This window comes from Rana temporaria, chromosome 5 (assembly GCF_905171775.1).
Source record: "Rana temporaria chromosome 5, aRanTem1.1, whole genome shotgun sequence".
In the NCBI taxonomy this organism is placed as follows: domain Eukaryota; kingdom Metazoa; phylum Chordata; class Amphibia; order Anura; family Ranidae; genus Rana; species Rana temporaria.
This window is the reverse complement of record NC_053493.1, coordinates 133,346,127-133,362,477: the sequence shown is the minus strand read 5'-3', so window position 1 is coordinate 133,362,477 and position 16,351 is coordinate 133,346,127. Positions and strand designations below refer to the sequence as shown.

At 41.9% G+C, this 16,351-nt stretch overlaps 1 protein-coding gene across 1 annotated transcript in view; it reads right to left on the bottom strand.

Moving 5' to 3' along the window:
- Window positions 1–1,545: 1,545 nt before the first annotated feature.
- EXOSC7 (exosome component 7) overlaps window positions 1,546–16,351 on the bottom strand; it is a 43,957-nt gene continuing 29,151 nt past the window's right edge. The window contains exons 6-8 of the mRNA XM_040353144.1: window positions 11,331–11,454; window positions 10,408–10,563; window positions 1,546–1,722 (exon numbers count right to left, since the gene is read on the bottom strand). Coding sequence (XP_040209078.1) covers window positions 1,618–1,722; window positions 10,408–10,563; window positions 11,331–11,454 — 385 coding nt within the window. The 3' untranslated portion in view covers window positions 1,546–1,617. The remainder of the gene's footprint in view (window positions 1,723–10,407; window positions 10,564–11,330; window positions 11,455–16,351) is intronic.

Sequence of the window (16,351 nt, the reverse complement as noted above, 5' to 3'; positions counted from 1 at the left end):
AGGACACTATTTCTAGTCTCCATGGGGACCGGGATTTGTCGAGCCCTGCATTATACATTTTTCTTTTTCAATTTCCTTTAGATTTACCTTCAACTTTGTAGTGCAAGGGCCTGTCTGATTGCATACCAATTGAAAGTGTTTGGGTTTGACCTCATAATATATGGTTTTGGTAAATCAAAAGTAAAATTATACATACAATGTATGGCCAGTCAAAGTAGCAAAAAGTAGGCCACCACCTGTTCTGGTGACCCCTTTCTAAAGTCTAGAACACACTATGAGAAAATCAGACAAACAATTGTCCGATTTTCCACAAAGGCAAATATAGCTACGCATTTGCGTAGTAGCAGAGAAAGTCATATAGTGTACGTGTCCATTCTAACCATATATACAAAATACAAAGCCATCATATACTGTATGTCCTATGTTTCCAAATTCTCTCTTGCCATGTGAATATTCACAGGTACAGATATGAGGATAGCAGAAAGAAAAAGCAAAACACAGTATCTTCTCAACTTTAAGTGTGAATAAATCTGTCTTAACCACCAATAAGGAAAGTCACAGTTCTTGCTAAAAGTGTCAGACAAAAAACTGACATATTCACAGAAGTAGGAATACAGCAGGTTTTTAACCACTTGCCGACTACCTAACATAGATATACGCCGGCAGAATGGCACGGGCAGGCAAAGCAATGTACAGGTACGTTCCTATGAATCCGCCGCCTAGCGGGCGCGCCTGCCGTGAGCTCCTTGACTGTGCCCACGGGACCCGTGGACTCGATGTCCTGCGATTGTGTCACAGAGCGGCAGAACAAGGGGGATGCCATTGTAAACAAGGTAGCTCAGCCCCCACACAGTTAGAATTACTCCCTAGGACACGCTTAACCCCTTTCTCGCCCCCTAGTGGTTAACCCCTTCCCTGCCAGTGACATTTACACAGTAATCAGTGCATTTTTTTAGCACTGATCGCTGTATTAATGACAATGGTCGCAAACTAGGGTCAAAAGTGTCCGATGTGTCCACCGCAATATCGCAGTCACGATTATATATGTATATATATTTATTATAGCATAAAGTAAAAAATAAGTTTTTTTTTTTCAAAATGTACGCTTTTTTTGTTTATAGCGCAAAAAAAACCCCAAAAAACCGCAGAGGGGACCAAAAGAAAGCTCTATTTGTAGGAAAAGGGATGTCAATTTTGTTTAGGAGCCATGTTGCACGATCGCGCAATTGTCAAAGCGACGCAGTGCCGAATCACAAAAAAGTGACCCAGACATTTGGCAGCCAAATCCTGCAGGGCTGAAGTGGTTTACACAGCCTCTCATTCTGATTGTAAATTAGTCATTCTGCAGGAACAATATTTATTGAGTTATGGTAGAGCTTAGTGGGATATTTTGTGAGGTAAATCAAGCCAGGTGGCAAGCACTCTTCTGCAGTCTTTAGCTATCCCAAAGTTCTCTGGCAATCCCAGGTCATGTACAAAAATGTAAAATATATATAAAACAACAGTTTAAAAACATACATACAAAACCAATGACTCCAAAACAGATTTCCAATTTAACAGTTAAAGTGTAAAAATAACTCTTTATTACTTGAAGAACACAAAAAATGCTTTGAAAGGTTACTTCAGAAAGCCAATAGTTTGTCTTTTTTTCCCCATACTTTCCTCCTGATTTAACACATTCCGTAGGGACAAGTGCAAGGACTTTGCAACACGTTTTCCTGTCTGTAAAGAATGAAAAGATTACTTTACAAAAAAAACAAAAAACACAAAAGCATAGAAATTCAGAGCAATACTGCTGGCCCATTCACACTAGCCTGCAGTGTTTTTTGTTTTAACTTTATGTGACTTGCAAAAAGTCAGCAGCATAGTGTGCTGCGTTTGCTGTGCGGTGACATGCAAGGCCATCGGGAGATGTGCGATTTTATGCAAACACGTTGCAGAATATCGCACGGCTCTGAAATGCAGTGAAATGCTGCATCCTGGTGTAAACATGACATACCGAAAACCATTGTTTTTTTTCCGGTGTGTCACCGCAGTTACCTGCATGTATCCATGGGGAAAAGCGCAGATAACTGCACATAGTGTGAACGGGCCCTGAACAAGACAAATCCCTTTCTCCCAAGAATCTCAATATACTCAGAGACAATTTTGGCCACTCACAATCATTTCCTGTACACCAAAACAGACACATGCATAAAAACCATCTGCTGGGATTTTTAGCGCCCATCTTCCCTAGGAGGCAACAGTGAGGGCATGGTGATGTGACCATTGCCCAGTGAACAGAGGTCAGGATCCAAGTTTTTTTTTTTTTTTAATGCCTCATTTTGGAACTCCTTTGAATTGTTTTTATATATTTTTATGGGGCTAAAGAGGCAATAAAGCTGAAGTTTAGCTTTTTAGTTTTATTTTTTTATTTTAGGCTTTATAACAACGCGAGGTAACAAAAAAATAAATAAAACAAAAAAAAATTACCTTCAGCTTTAAAAGTAAATCTTTTAAGGTCTGCCTAAATGTATAGCTAAAGCCAATTTATTTTTAGGTTTGGTTTGGATAGATTGGGGAACAGCCCAGATCAGGTTTTCGCCGTTTGTAACCCACATTCCCTCAACTTCCTTTCTTTCTCACAGAAAGAATTCTTTCCAAAGCGAGTTTAAATATCACTTCAGACAACTAATCAGAACAGGTGTCCCTATATGAAAATAGTTGTCAGGTGACCATTCATCAGGAGTACAGCTCTGACATGAAGATCCAAAGACCTGTGCCTCTACCAAGATGGCCACCACAGAGGCATTTTGCAGGAGAAGGCATGATAAATCATTAATGGTGAAAAGATGACCTGCAGCGAGACCACAGGCAAAACTGGTGACTAATCCTTTGCCCGTGGTTTCCCTATTTTGGGCACAGTGTCTACTGTTCCTCTTTAACCACTTGGCCCCTCTTCATGACCAGGACATTTTTTGCGTTAACTTAACTGACAATTGCGCGGTCATGCTACACTGTACCCAAATAAAATTGATGTCATAATTTTCCCACAAATAAAGCTTTCTCTTGGTGGTATTTAATCACCACTGCGATTTTTTTGGCACTATAAGCAAAATAATTTTGAAAAACAAAAAACAATATTTTTTACTTTCTGCTATGCTATAAGGCTGCATTCACACCTCGGCGTACTAAATCGCGGCGTTTTGTCCCGCGAATTGCGGCGACAAATAGCGGCGTTTTGTACCGCGATTCGCGGCGACAAAACGCAGCGATTTAATGCAGCCTTCACCCCCCTCTTTGGAGATGGTTCACATCTCCTATGCCGAACGCCGAAAGACGCCTGAAAAAAAGGTCCGGGACTTTTTTTCAGGCGACGGGCGGCAGGCGTGGAGATGTGAACCATCTCCGTAGAGGGCAATGTTACATCATCCCTCTGGCGTGTCGGGGCGGCAGCGGGCGTCACACTACAGGCGACAAAACGCCTAGGTGTGAATGCAGCCTAAAACCCATCCAATAGAAAAAAAAATTGAATTTCTTCATAAAATCTAGGCCAATATGTATTCTGCTACATGTTTTTGGTGAACAAAAACAAAAAAGGTTTATGTGAACGTTAGAACGTAAACAAACTATTGGATACATTTTATGGAATTTTAATTTTTTTCATACAAGTAATGGCGGTGATCAGCGACTTATAGCGGAACTGTGATATTGTGGCGGACATTTAGGTACTGACACTTTGTGGGAACCAGTGACACCAATACAGTGATCAGTGCTAAAAATATGCACTGTACTAATAACACTGTCAGGGAAAAGGTTAAACATCTACGGCGATCAAAGGGTTAACTGTGTTCCTAGCCAGTGTTTTTGTATGAATGGAATGGAGAATGGAGATATGCCTTGTTTACAGGGGGTAAAATAAGTATTAAACATGTCACTATTTTTTAGGTAAATACATTTCTAAAATGGTGCTATTGACATAAAATTTTCACCACGTCGGTAACAACCCATGCAATCCATATATACAAAGAAATCAAAACAAATGTGTTAAAAAATTAAGTTATGTGTAATAAAATGGAATGACACAGGAAAGTATTGAACACGTTATTTTAAATGTATTTAATACTTTGTACAAAATCCTTTTTTTGGTAATGACAGCTTCAAGACTGTATGGAGAAACTAGTCGCTTGCATTGCTCAGGTGGGATTTTGGCCCATTCTTCCACAATTACAGTCTTCAAATCTTAAAGGTTCCGTGGGCCTCTTCTATGAACGCTGATCTTTAGTTCTTTCCATAGATTTTCTATTGGATTCGGTCAGGTGATTATCTGGGCCATTCTAGAAGCTTTATTTTCTTTCTTTGAAACCAATTGAGTGTTTCCTTGGCTTTGCGTTTGGGATCGTTGTCGGGCTGAAATGTCCACTCTTGTTTCATCTTCAACGCTCTGGCAGATGGCAGCAGATTTTTATCAAGAATGTCTTTTTTCATTCATCCTTCCTTCAATGATATGAAGTTTGCCAGTACTGTTTGCTGAAAAACAGCCATACACCATGATGTTACCACCTCCAAACTTCACTGTTGGTATGGGGGAGTTTTTGCAGTGATGTGCAGTGCCATTTGACCTCCAAACATGGTGTGTATTATGGCATTTCAATTTTGGTCTCATCTAACCAGACTATATTCTCCCAGTATTTCACACGTTTGTCTAAATGTTGTGCAGCAAACTTTAAATGAGCTTTAACATGCTTTTTCTTCAGCAATGAAGATTTGCATGGTGAGCGTGCATACAGGCCATGGCGGTTTACTGCATAATTTATTGTTTTCTTTGAAACAATTGTACATGCCAATTTCAGGTCTTTCTGAAGCGCTCAACAAGGGGTCCTTGGCTCTTGGACAACTCTTATGATGATTAATTTCACTCCTCTGTCAGAAAAGCTGTGAGAAACTCCTGGTTATGGCCAGTTTATAGTGAAATTACGTTCTTTTCAATTCTGGATTATGGCCCCAACAGTGCTCACTGGGACATTCAGCCGTTTAGAAATCCTAATTTAACCAATCCCATCAGTATGATGCATCAATAAGGTTGCAAAGGTCTTGAGAGAGCCATTTGCTTTTCCCCCATCATGAGATGTTTCTTGTGTGACACCTTGGTAATGAGACACCTTTCAATAGGCGATTAATTGAGACTGAACCAGCTGAGATTAATGTGCACTGACAAGGGGCATAATTGCTTTCTAATTACTGATAGTTTTCAGCTGGTGTCTTGGCTTTCCATACCTATTTGCACCTCCCTTTCTTCATGTGTTCAATATTTTCTCCCTGTGTCATTCCATTTTGTTACACGTACAGTGCCTTGAAAAAGTATTTATACCCCTTGAGATTTTTAACATTTTTTCATGTTACAACCAAAAATTTAATGTATTTTATTGGGAGTTTATGTAATAAACAAACACAAAGTGGCACATAATTGTTAAGTGAAAGGAAAACGATAAAAGGTTTTCCAATTTTTTACAAATAAATATGTGAAAAGTGTGGCGAGCATTTTTAATACAGCCTCCCCCCCCCCCCACCCCAACGAGTCAATACTTTGTAGAACCACCTTTCGCTGCAATTACAGCGTGGGATATTTTTTTATAACATAACCCTGCTTTAAACTTCTCCACAACTTTATCTCTGACCTGTATGGTGTGTTCCTTGGCCTTCACGATGTTGTTTTCTCATTAAAAGGTTCTCTAACAAACCTCTGAGGGCTTCACAAAACAGCTGTATTCATACTGAGATTCATTTACACACAGGTTGACTATTTAGTAATTAGGCGACTTCCGAAGGCAATTGGTTCCACTAGATTTTAGTTAGGGGTATCAGAGTAAATGGGGCTCAATACAAATGCTTTTTACAGATTTATTCGTAAAAAAAAAGTTGAAAACCATTTATAATTTTTCTGCCACTTCACAATTATGTGCTACTTTGTGTTGGTCTATCACATAAAGTCCCAATAAAATACTTAACATACAAGGGGGCGTGGCTGTACGAAAATCATCATCAGCGATGTGTGATGCTCAAACTAGGACGTGGCGATTCAACCGTCTGATCTGACACTGAGGAACGGGTGAGAGAGATACACTGAGTGTTTACCTCAGGTCCGCCGTGACCGCAGTGTCCCGCCGTGCCATTGTTCAAAGAGTTCCTGAGATTTTCATACTTTTGCTGACTTTTGAAATTTGGAATGTGAGTGTATAGGGTGAAGCTTTGTGTGTTTATAATAAACTGGTTTTATGTTATTACACCATTGGAGCACTTTTTTTATTCACATGTGGAGAGATCCCTTACACAACGGTTGAATTGAGGACAGTCATTTTATCTATTTAGTTTGGTGTACAAGCTTTTGAGCCTAACACAAGAGTCTTAGGCAAATATATATGGTTAGTGCGTTTGCCAAAGGGAGTGGAGTCACTTGCACTTTAGTGTGGTGGAAGAATTAAGAAGAAAACTACACTGCAATTAGTTCAGTGGATATTTTATGGACTGTTATTTTCATTTTATATTACAATATTTCATTTTATATTACAATATTACTTACATTGATTATGTTTTTACTTGTCACTGGGTGATACAATTTTCTTTCACTTAGTATTTTTTTTAAGATTTGTTATATATCACTCTAATGCCACGTACACCCAATCGGTCAAAAGGATGAGAACGGTCTGATGGACCGTTTTCATCGGACCAAACCGATCGTGTGTGGGCCCCATCAGTTATTTATCCATAGGTTAAAAAAAAAGCAATCTTGTTTTAAATTTAACCGCATGCTCAGAATCAAGTTGACGCATGCTTGGAAGCATTGAACTTCGTTTTTTTCAGCACGTCGTTGTGTTTTACGTCACCGCGTTCTGACACGATCGTTTTTTTAACTGATGGTGTGTAGGCACGACTGACCATCAGTCAGCTTCATCGGTTAACCGATGACAACGGTCCATCAGACCGTTCTCATCGGATGGACCGATCGTGTGTACGCGGCATTAGTGTGTTTATTTTAGATTTAGCGCCACTATTTGCCTATTTATTATCATCACTATTTTGTTAAAGGGTAAATATTGCATACAAAACACATTTATGTTTTTAGTTGTAACATGACAAAATGTGGAAAATTTCAAGGGGTATGAATACTTTTTTTCGAGGCACTATAACTTCATTTCTGAACATTTTTGTTTTGGTTTCTTTATATGTATGGATTGCATGGGTTGTTACCGACATGTGGTGAAAATGTCAATAGGACCTTCTTTAAATATATTTACCTTGAAAAAAGGTGACGTGTTTAATACTTATTTTACCCGCTGTATCCTAGTTCTCTGTTTTAGGCTGGGTTCACACTACTACACTACTTTCATCCTACTTTGCTCTGTGTTCAATGTTTCCCTATGAGAGCGTCTTGTAGCGTCCTACACAAGTCGGTCCGACTTTGAAAATGCTCCCTGTACTACTTTTGGTCCTACATTGATCCTACTTCAGGCCCATTGAATATCATTGAAGTCGGACCAAAGTAGTATCCTGTTCATGAAAGTAGGATGGATGTAGGACCAATGTAGGATAAATGTAGGACCAATGTAGCAGAGCAAAGTAGGATGAAAGTAGTGTAGTAGTGTGAACCCAGCCTTACTGACAATCGGTGAGTGCCGGAGTACATCGATTACCTCGCACCCGCAAATTGTCTTCTGCTGTAAAAATTATCACAACATAATCGGCCCACCAGCAGCACACACGTGCACCCCCTGCAGGCAGGAATACACACACACACTAATTTATTTATATATATATACACACACATACATACACACACACACACGATACTGCGCACAGCTACCACCCTGTAGCAGTAAAAGTGCTACAGGGCAGTCAGCAAGTGGTTAAAACAAATTATGATTCTGTAAAAAAGGTACTAATGCCATGTGATTTATCTTCCATACAAACTACTGAAAGCTGGCAAATATTTTCAAACTCACACCGGAGGTATAGTGCTCATTAGAATAATGTAAATATAGCCAAATGCAAAATACTTGGATTTATAACAGTGTGACTTTCTAATTATACAATGACCTGGTTCAAAATCAGAACTCTATTAAGATAGATACATTTTGTCACTGAATATTCATGTTATATGAAAACTGTGGGAAGGAATTCTGTTTCCATTTGCAAAAATGATTACATTAATGAGACATTATGCAGCAGCTACTGTCCATTTTAAATATTTATCTACATATTTGTGAGAAATTTTACCTCCCTAATGGTGTGAACATGAACAAAATTAAAGGAAACCTGTACAGTACTGAGGAAATACAAAGACTGTCGATAGTGATTTATACTTCAGGTCATGAAAATGCATGCTGCCTGGCTGTCATACTGATCCAATACCTCTTGCATCACTTAACAGAAATAAGAATGCAAATTAATAGTTCTGACTGTACTTTGTTGAATCCCTAATTAGAATTAGTGTCATGGAACAAGTATTCAAATTAAAGGACCTATGTTCTGATGCACATACTTGTTCCTTTGCATTCCTTCAACAGCATACTTTTTTCAAGGTATTTGCCACAGCTGTTGAATAAATGTGACGTTTTGGACAATGCCAGAGTTAAGCCTAGTACACATGGGCGGAATGTCGGGCGGCATCGTCCAGTTCAATAGAAAATGTCCGACATTCGGCCTGTGTGTACTGCAGTTGGTCTGACAGAAGTCTGTTTCGGTTGGAGGGCATGACCGGAAAAGGTCTGCAGATCGGCTTTGACTGGAGTGTTCTGTCAGAACACAATAGCACAGCAAGGGAGATCGCTGTACCAAGATCGCATTGTAAATACAGCGGCTCCTCATGAGCAGTCTGTTTTTTTTTTTCGATAAGCCCTGCTGGGTTGAACGGAAAAAAAAAAACTAGTAGGGTGTACCAGGCTTAAGTATATAAGATTCCTGTGATCCCTAAAACATCTGCCACACAGTTGGTCATCCACCACGCCCATTTTAAAGCAGAGTTTCGACAAAAAAAGAATAAAAAAAGTCAGCAGCTACAAATACTGCAGCTGCTGACTTTTAATATATGGAAACTTACCTGTCCAGGGTGCCTGCGATATCGGCACCCGAAGTCGATCTGATCCTCGGCTCTCAGGTAGAGGCACCACCATCTTCACTAAGGGAATCAGGAAGTGAAGCCTTGCAGTTCCCTACTGCGCATATGCGAGTCGCGCTGCACGATTCCACTGGTCCCTGCTGTCTTCTGGGACCTGTGTGTCTCCTAGAAGACAGCGGGGGGATGGAGGAGGGGCGAGACATGGTGTAGATATCCGCGGATACTGCGGCGAAAAGCGGAAGTTTCATTTTTGGGTGGAACTCCGCTTTAAGGAGTTTGGAGGGAATGTAATGTAATCTTAAAAGAATATACAATTGAGAGAGCCGATGTGAAACACTAAGAACAAAGCTGGACCGCCTGCAATTCCACTTCCTATTGATCAGCTGCAAAGGGGCTTACATATCTCTCCCATAGCTTCACTGCATTAGAGGGGTAAGCCATAAGAAAGGTCATCGATAACATGGCGTAGCAGTGAGATATAAAGCCTTTAGAGGTTTTAGTATTTTGCATAAGGGTAAAAAGTGGGGTGGGAGATGGCACCCATTCACATGATTTGCCCTAGCATGATGGAGATGTAGAAACTGCATACCCTATGGAAGAGAAGATTCCGGCCAAGACTTTAACCTATTATACTGCAGTCCTGATGAAGGGAAATGCCTGGAGCCCCCAAATTCTACTGAACACAAACAAAAGTTTACTATGCAGTAGAGCTTTCATTAAGTCATAGTCATTCGATCTAGCACACTTGCACTAGTATTAGGCAATTGTCAGAAGGTGACTAGGTATATTAGTGCTGCTTTAAACCAGTAGCAAACAAGCCAAAATAAAAATGATAATTGTGTCCCCTGCATTTCTAAGCCATAATGTGTATATAGTAGAAACCCCATACTAGCACATTATGACACACCTACCTGCACACAGAGCACTGCAGCACAGTGCAGCAACTGATCCCCTGGCTCTTCCATATTCATCGTTCTTCCTTTGTGGGCTCTGGCTGTTTGAATAGCTGGGGCTGTGATGCCCTGGCCGCAGCACAGCACTCGGCGTTCAACAGCATACTGTGTGCCCTGAATGCAGAGTGTCACTGCGCATGCATGGGTGACATCATCGGCTATTCCTGATGTGGTTAGAAGAAATTAATTGTACCTACAGGTAAGTCGGATTGTAGGTTTACCTGCAAGTACAAGTGAAGGGAAGGGACTGTACAGTCACTAACTAAAACACAATTTACTATATGCCACAAGCAAACACTCTGCAGAAGCATGTCTGCATTTGGCAGTATGATTAGTACGATTAGTAAGTAATGTTTTTACCTCAATCATCTCAAAGATGCATTCAGGATCCAAGCTTCCTTTGCCCATTTTTCTCATGCAAGTCAGGGTGCCTTTGATGTTTATAGCAACAAGGACGCTGGCCAAAGAGCAGGCCTCTTCCTGCAAGGTGGCATCTACCACATGTCGGTGACCTATCTGTAGAAAAAGCAATACCATTTAAAAAATAAAATTATTTGAAATTTAATGTATATTTCTCAACTGAAGTTGGCCAGAGATATATGATGGAAGACAAACGTGCAGGCGCTGACCTCTGAGCACATGCTTATAGGAATTAGGCAAGGAAAGGGGATTTCAGGCCAATAAGAGTTGGCTGGTAGGGTGTCTTTACTGACTAGATTGGGCGATGATTATCTCATGTCTGTGCCGTGCTTCATCCTAGCTTGCTGGAATGGAAGGGAACAGTAAAAAAAGAAAAAAAGTTAAAGTGAAGTAGGGCCTAAGCTCTTTTGGCACTACTTCTCCTGTGTGTCACAGGAGTACACATCATAATTTTACTACTGTGTTTATCCCCATCTCTCCAACCCCCTCTATTGATCTATAAGATTGGGTGGGGGCAAGGTCAACCTCGGCCACATAAATTCTGGGATAGACTGATCATTTTAACATGCAGTTTTCAGTAAAAGCTCAATGACCCAATTTTAAGAAAGGTTTATTACTTTAAGTGTATGTAAGCCCTAGAGGTGTTTTCTTAGATCTGTTTCACAAGTTAAAAAAATAAATAGCTGTTGATCTTGACAGAAATCTTGTAAGCTGATAACTTTCCCTGCCTGGGTTGAATGTAATCAATTATATTGTTCTTAACCTTCTCTAAATACTAAAGAACCTTTTTTAATTATACATCCTATACTGTATCTTGAAAAAAGATCCAATAAAAAATAATTTTAAACTGCAACAATACTTACTTTGCATAGTGTGACAATACACGGGACGTTCTCTACATTAAGCCGCATGCAGTCATAAGGATCATCTGACAGTTCAATTTCTTTGTTTCCTCCATCATCTTCCAAAACACTCACTTTAGGGATCCTAAATACACATTAAACATTAAATATGTTTAGCTTTATATAAAAATAGGATTTTTGTACGCACTATAAAACCCTTTTCTCTGAAGTTCATGGACAGACACAGCTCCATTAATTCTTGACATTAGGGTTATGTTCCGTCTATCAGGAGAGGACTAGGCAGACATGTTAAACAGTTAAACATGTAACATAGCAAACTGAACAGTACTGCCCAGGGGGCGGTCCCTCTGGCTATAACCCCTCACCTTGCAGTCAGCAGCTCAGTTCATCAAAAAGCAGTACAAACCGAAAAAGGAGGGGTGGGTGTTGTGTGTCCATCCATGAACTTCAGAGAAAAGGATTTTACGGTGAGTACAAAAATCCTATTTTCTCTTTCGTTCATCGACGAACACAGCTCCATTAATTATTGACATTAGGGATGTTCCCAAACAGTGTTAAAAAATGAGGGGTGGGCACAGCAAACAAACCAACTTCCACCCGAAAACAAACAGTGCTTCTCAACGGAGGAGTTGCAACCTTAAACAGCCGTCCTGCAAAATTTTGTAAATCTGACCTCCGAAACGGAGCCGTAGCAGAGAGATATACTCGCAAAGCTCAGACAAAATCCAAGGAATGTAGAGAAACCTCTTTGGGATGCGACGGCCGATGACACAGGGAAGGAAGCACTATGTTCTCATTAAGATAAAAGGCCGAAACAACCTTCGGAAGAAAGGAAGGCTGCGGGCGTAGCACCACTTTATCCTTGTGGAAGATCAAGTAGGGGGACTTGCAAGACAAGGCCGCCAATTCAGAAACCCTCCTGACTGATGTAATAGCCACCAGAAAGGCTACCTTCTGAGAGAGTGTCAAAAGGGGAATCTCTGATGTTCTCAAAAGGGAGGTTTCTGAAGAAGTACAGAGAGCACCAGATTCAAATCCCACGGGAGTAGCGGTGGACGTTTTTGATCCACCCCACGCTGTAAAAACAGCAGGATCCTGGAAACCGAATAAGCCCGTGGGCGCCACTCCATCTCCTCACACATGGAGATGTAGGCCTTCCAAGTGCGATAATAGATCTTCCGAGAAGAAGACTTCCGTGCCCTCAGCATGGTGTAAATTACCGAGTCCAACAGACCTCGGTCCCTCAGTACCTGACTTTCAACAGCCATGCCGTTAAAGCCAGAGACTGTAAAACAGGATGAAGACTAGGACCTTGCGAAAGAAAGGTCCTCCCGCTTTGGCAGTCGCCAAGGGTCATCCGCCACCAGGCTTACAAGGTCGGCGTTCCAAGGGCGACAAAAGGCCAATCTGGGGCAATTAGACTCACCGGGATCCCCTCGGTCTCCAGACCAAGACAAGAATGAAGCTTCAGCGAGGAGGAAAGCATATATCAGCTGATACTGTCTCCACGGAGCCACCAACGCGCCTGTCGCATCCGCCCAAGGATTCCTGGACCTGGCCACAAACCTCAATACCTTCCGATTGAGTCGAGAAGCCAGGATCCATGTCTGGCGTGCCCCGTCTCCTACGCTGACCTGGACACGGAGTCTTCCCCACTGTCCGAAAGGTCCTGGTCCGTATTCTCCAACACATCAGAACAGGGGCCCTGTGTCACAGCTTGTTACCCCCCTTACACCCACACACCGCTTCCACCCTGGCAACAAGGGACCCCAGGGCTGCCGACAAAGCGTCCACAGGCACCGCAGGTGCAGAGGCACTAGTTGCTATTACAGGAATGTCTGGGGAAGAAGCGCCCTCTGATGCCATGCTGACCCGCTCACCTGACAGCCACCCAGGGACTCAGTCAAGTTACACAAAAAGAAGGCCCACCCTCTTTGCGGCTACAGGCTGAGGGTTTTCCCAGAGGACTTACCGCCCTGACCCAGGCACTGAACAGCGATGCAGTCCGCTCTACTCCAGCACAGTGGGTGTCTGAGGTGATCTGCCGTTCAGAATGAAAAAAAAAAAAAAAACAGCACTAGAGGCCAAAACTAATGCTAGAACCACACAAAGATGGCTGCCCCAGCAAAAGAGCGCGAGCTACAAGAAAATGACTGCCCACTGTATGAGCAGCAGAACAGCGCGGTTATGAGAAAATGGCCGCCAGCTGTAATTAGCATTAGGAACAGTGCGACCACAGGAAAATGATGCTGGCGCATCCAAAATGGCACAGGTCGTTCTGAGGCAAGTAAAAAATGCTGTTAAAAAGCACTGAGCCTCCGAGCAGAGGCCCCCCACAAGGCAGACCACCCACACCAAAGCGGACCCGGACACCCGCGCAGCCCCAGCCAGGACCCGGAGCCCCCCCCGGTCAGGTACACAGCAGGCCCAGCAAAAGCATGAGGAGGAGGGATGGATGAAGAGAGAGGAAAGGGAGGGCAAGAGACCCCCTAAACGACCATCCCAGGGATGCCCAGCTGTTCCATTCTGCCAAACAGGAGGAATCTTACTTACCCGTCCCTGCGAGGACTGCTGGACGCGTTCCTGACAGACCCATCACCCAGGAGTACAGAGTGGCTGACGGCCATGGCCCACAGTGACTCGGACAGCAGTAGCCCGGTCATGTGTGAGCCCCGGAGCATATAGCTTACCGGCCACTCCTGGAGCAAACGGGGTATGTCGTGGCTGACCCAGTGCGTAGCTAAGGCCTGCTTACACTCGATGGCCAGACTGGGGAGACTACAAGGATCATTATCCAGCCTGTCACCCAGTAGGCAGTTGATAGTAGATCTCAGGATAAAAAAGTAGAAAGAAAAAACAAAAATTAAAAATAAAAGTAAAAGTTCTCCAGGACCAATGGGCCCCTAAGGAGCCAGGTTCTTCTCCTATACTAGGCAGAAAAAAACTGAGCTGCTGACTGCAGGGTGAGGGGTTATAGCCAGAGGGACCGCCCCCTGGGCGGTACTGTTCAGCTTTGCTGTATTACAGGTTTTTACAAGTCTGCCTAGTCCTGTCCTGATAGACGAAACATAACCCTAATGTCAAGAATTAATGGAGCTGTGTCCTTCCATGAACGAGAGAGAAATTTTTTTTTTGTTTTGTTTTTAATTACTGGACTACTCTACCTGGCTCCTTTATACGGTAACATGGAGGCATCACTTTTTTCTATAAAGTAAAAAGCTATTGCCAATCTGATCATATTTGCTTGGCAGACTTTATTACCAAGTGTTCCGAGTGCCCCAGGGTCATAAATAGATGGGTCAGTATACTAGCTCTGAAAAATATTTAGAAAAAAGGGAGGGCACCCCGGACTAATGCATTATCAAAAAAAAAATAATGTATTTCAAATAAAAACAGCAATGGTTGTACTCACAAACAGACGTAGTGTATAGAAATATCACAGCATAAGCAGATGCGAACGGTCTCTCTAAGGTCTAAACAGTCTCTCTAACGTGTTTCGAAGGAGAACCCTCTTCCTCAGAGCCAAAGTGATCGCTGAGTCCTGAGTGAGACTATACGCATCTGCTTATGCTGAAATATGTCTATACACTACATTTGTTTAAGTACAACCATTGCTGTTTTTATTTGAAATAAATTTAGTTTTGGTAATGCACTAGGTTGGTACGCCCTCCTTTTTCCAAATATTTTTCAGTTCTAAGGATATCCAGTGTCCTCAGAAGGGCAGCAAGGTCATTGGCATTGAAAAGATTTGTCCTCACCACACATTCCTATACCTACCACCCAAGTGTAGGAGAATTGTTCTGTGAATTTTTAGTATACCAGCTCTGCCTGCATGAGGAAAGCACAAGTTACTGTCACCTGGACTAGCAGTGCAAAAATTACAACATACAGAAACTGCTGCCAATTTTAATGTCATTTATTTGATATGTCTTTTTGTTGTACCCTACTCTTTCCTTATATTAGCTTGCTGTATGTAGGTCCCGCACAGTTCAGTTCAGACAGAGAGGTAGGAACGACACTGGCTTTACTACATTGCAGAGAAGGGATGTCTGGGTGACAGGACGGGAGACCACACAGCTGACCTCAATGTGTTGCTGCTCCTTCACTATCCAACCACAGACTACTGCAGTCCATAACCAAACTGTAGAACTTTATCTGCAGTAAATACAGGGTTATATCTGGTCTGGCAAATATGGCTGCATTAGAAAACAAGCTAAAAAAAAAAATTTGTTTTCGAAAGGTAAAACAATCCACAGTTTTAACTTTAAATATAGCCGTTGGCCTTCAATTTAATTTTAAAGGACAATGCATACAGTATCATATTTAAATATTTATTCCAGAAACCAATTCTGACTTGATAAAACCATCATCACGTGACATCAGAGGTAAGAGTGTACACTAGCATTTATTTTTATGAAGCATACGATGATGTTAGAGTAGTCAAACAGGTTTAGTGAGGCTACTGGCAATGCAATTAAAGGGGTTGTAAAGGTACCATTTTGTTTTTTCCTAAATAGCTTCCTTCACCTTAGTGCAGTCCTTTTTCACTTACCTCATCCTTCAATTTTTCTTTAAAATGTCCTTATTTCTTCTGAGAAATCCTCACTTGCTGTTCTTCTGTCTGTAACTCCACACAGTAATGCAAGGCTTTCTCCCTGGTGTTGAGTGTCGTGCTCGCCCCCTCCCTTGGACTACAGGAGAGTCAGGACGCTTTCTACGTTGCAGATAGAGAAAGGAGCTGTGTGTTTGTGGGTGTCCCGACTCTCCTGAAGTGAAGGAGGACTGCCCTAAGGTACCTTTACAACCCCTTTAGGCTTTTCTGTTCAGCTGCCAAATGTACATTCCTCAAAATACTCTATTTTTTTTGTTTTGTTTTTTAACACCCAGTCAATTTATGAGTATGACTGAAATTCTAACAGAAAGGGTTAAAGTGGTTGTAAACCCACTTTTTTTACTTTTACCTACAGGTAAGCCTATAATAAGGCTTACCTGTAGGTAAGGAGAATATCTCCTAAACCTGC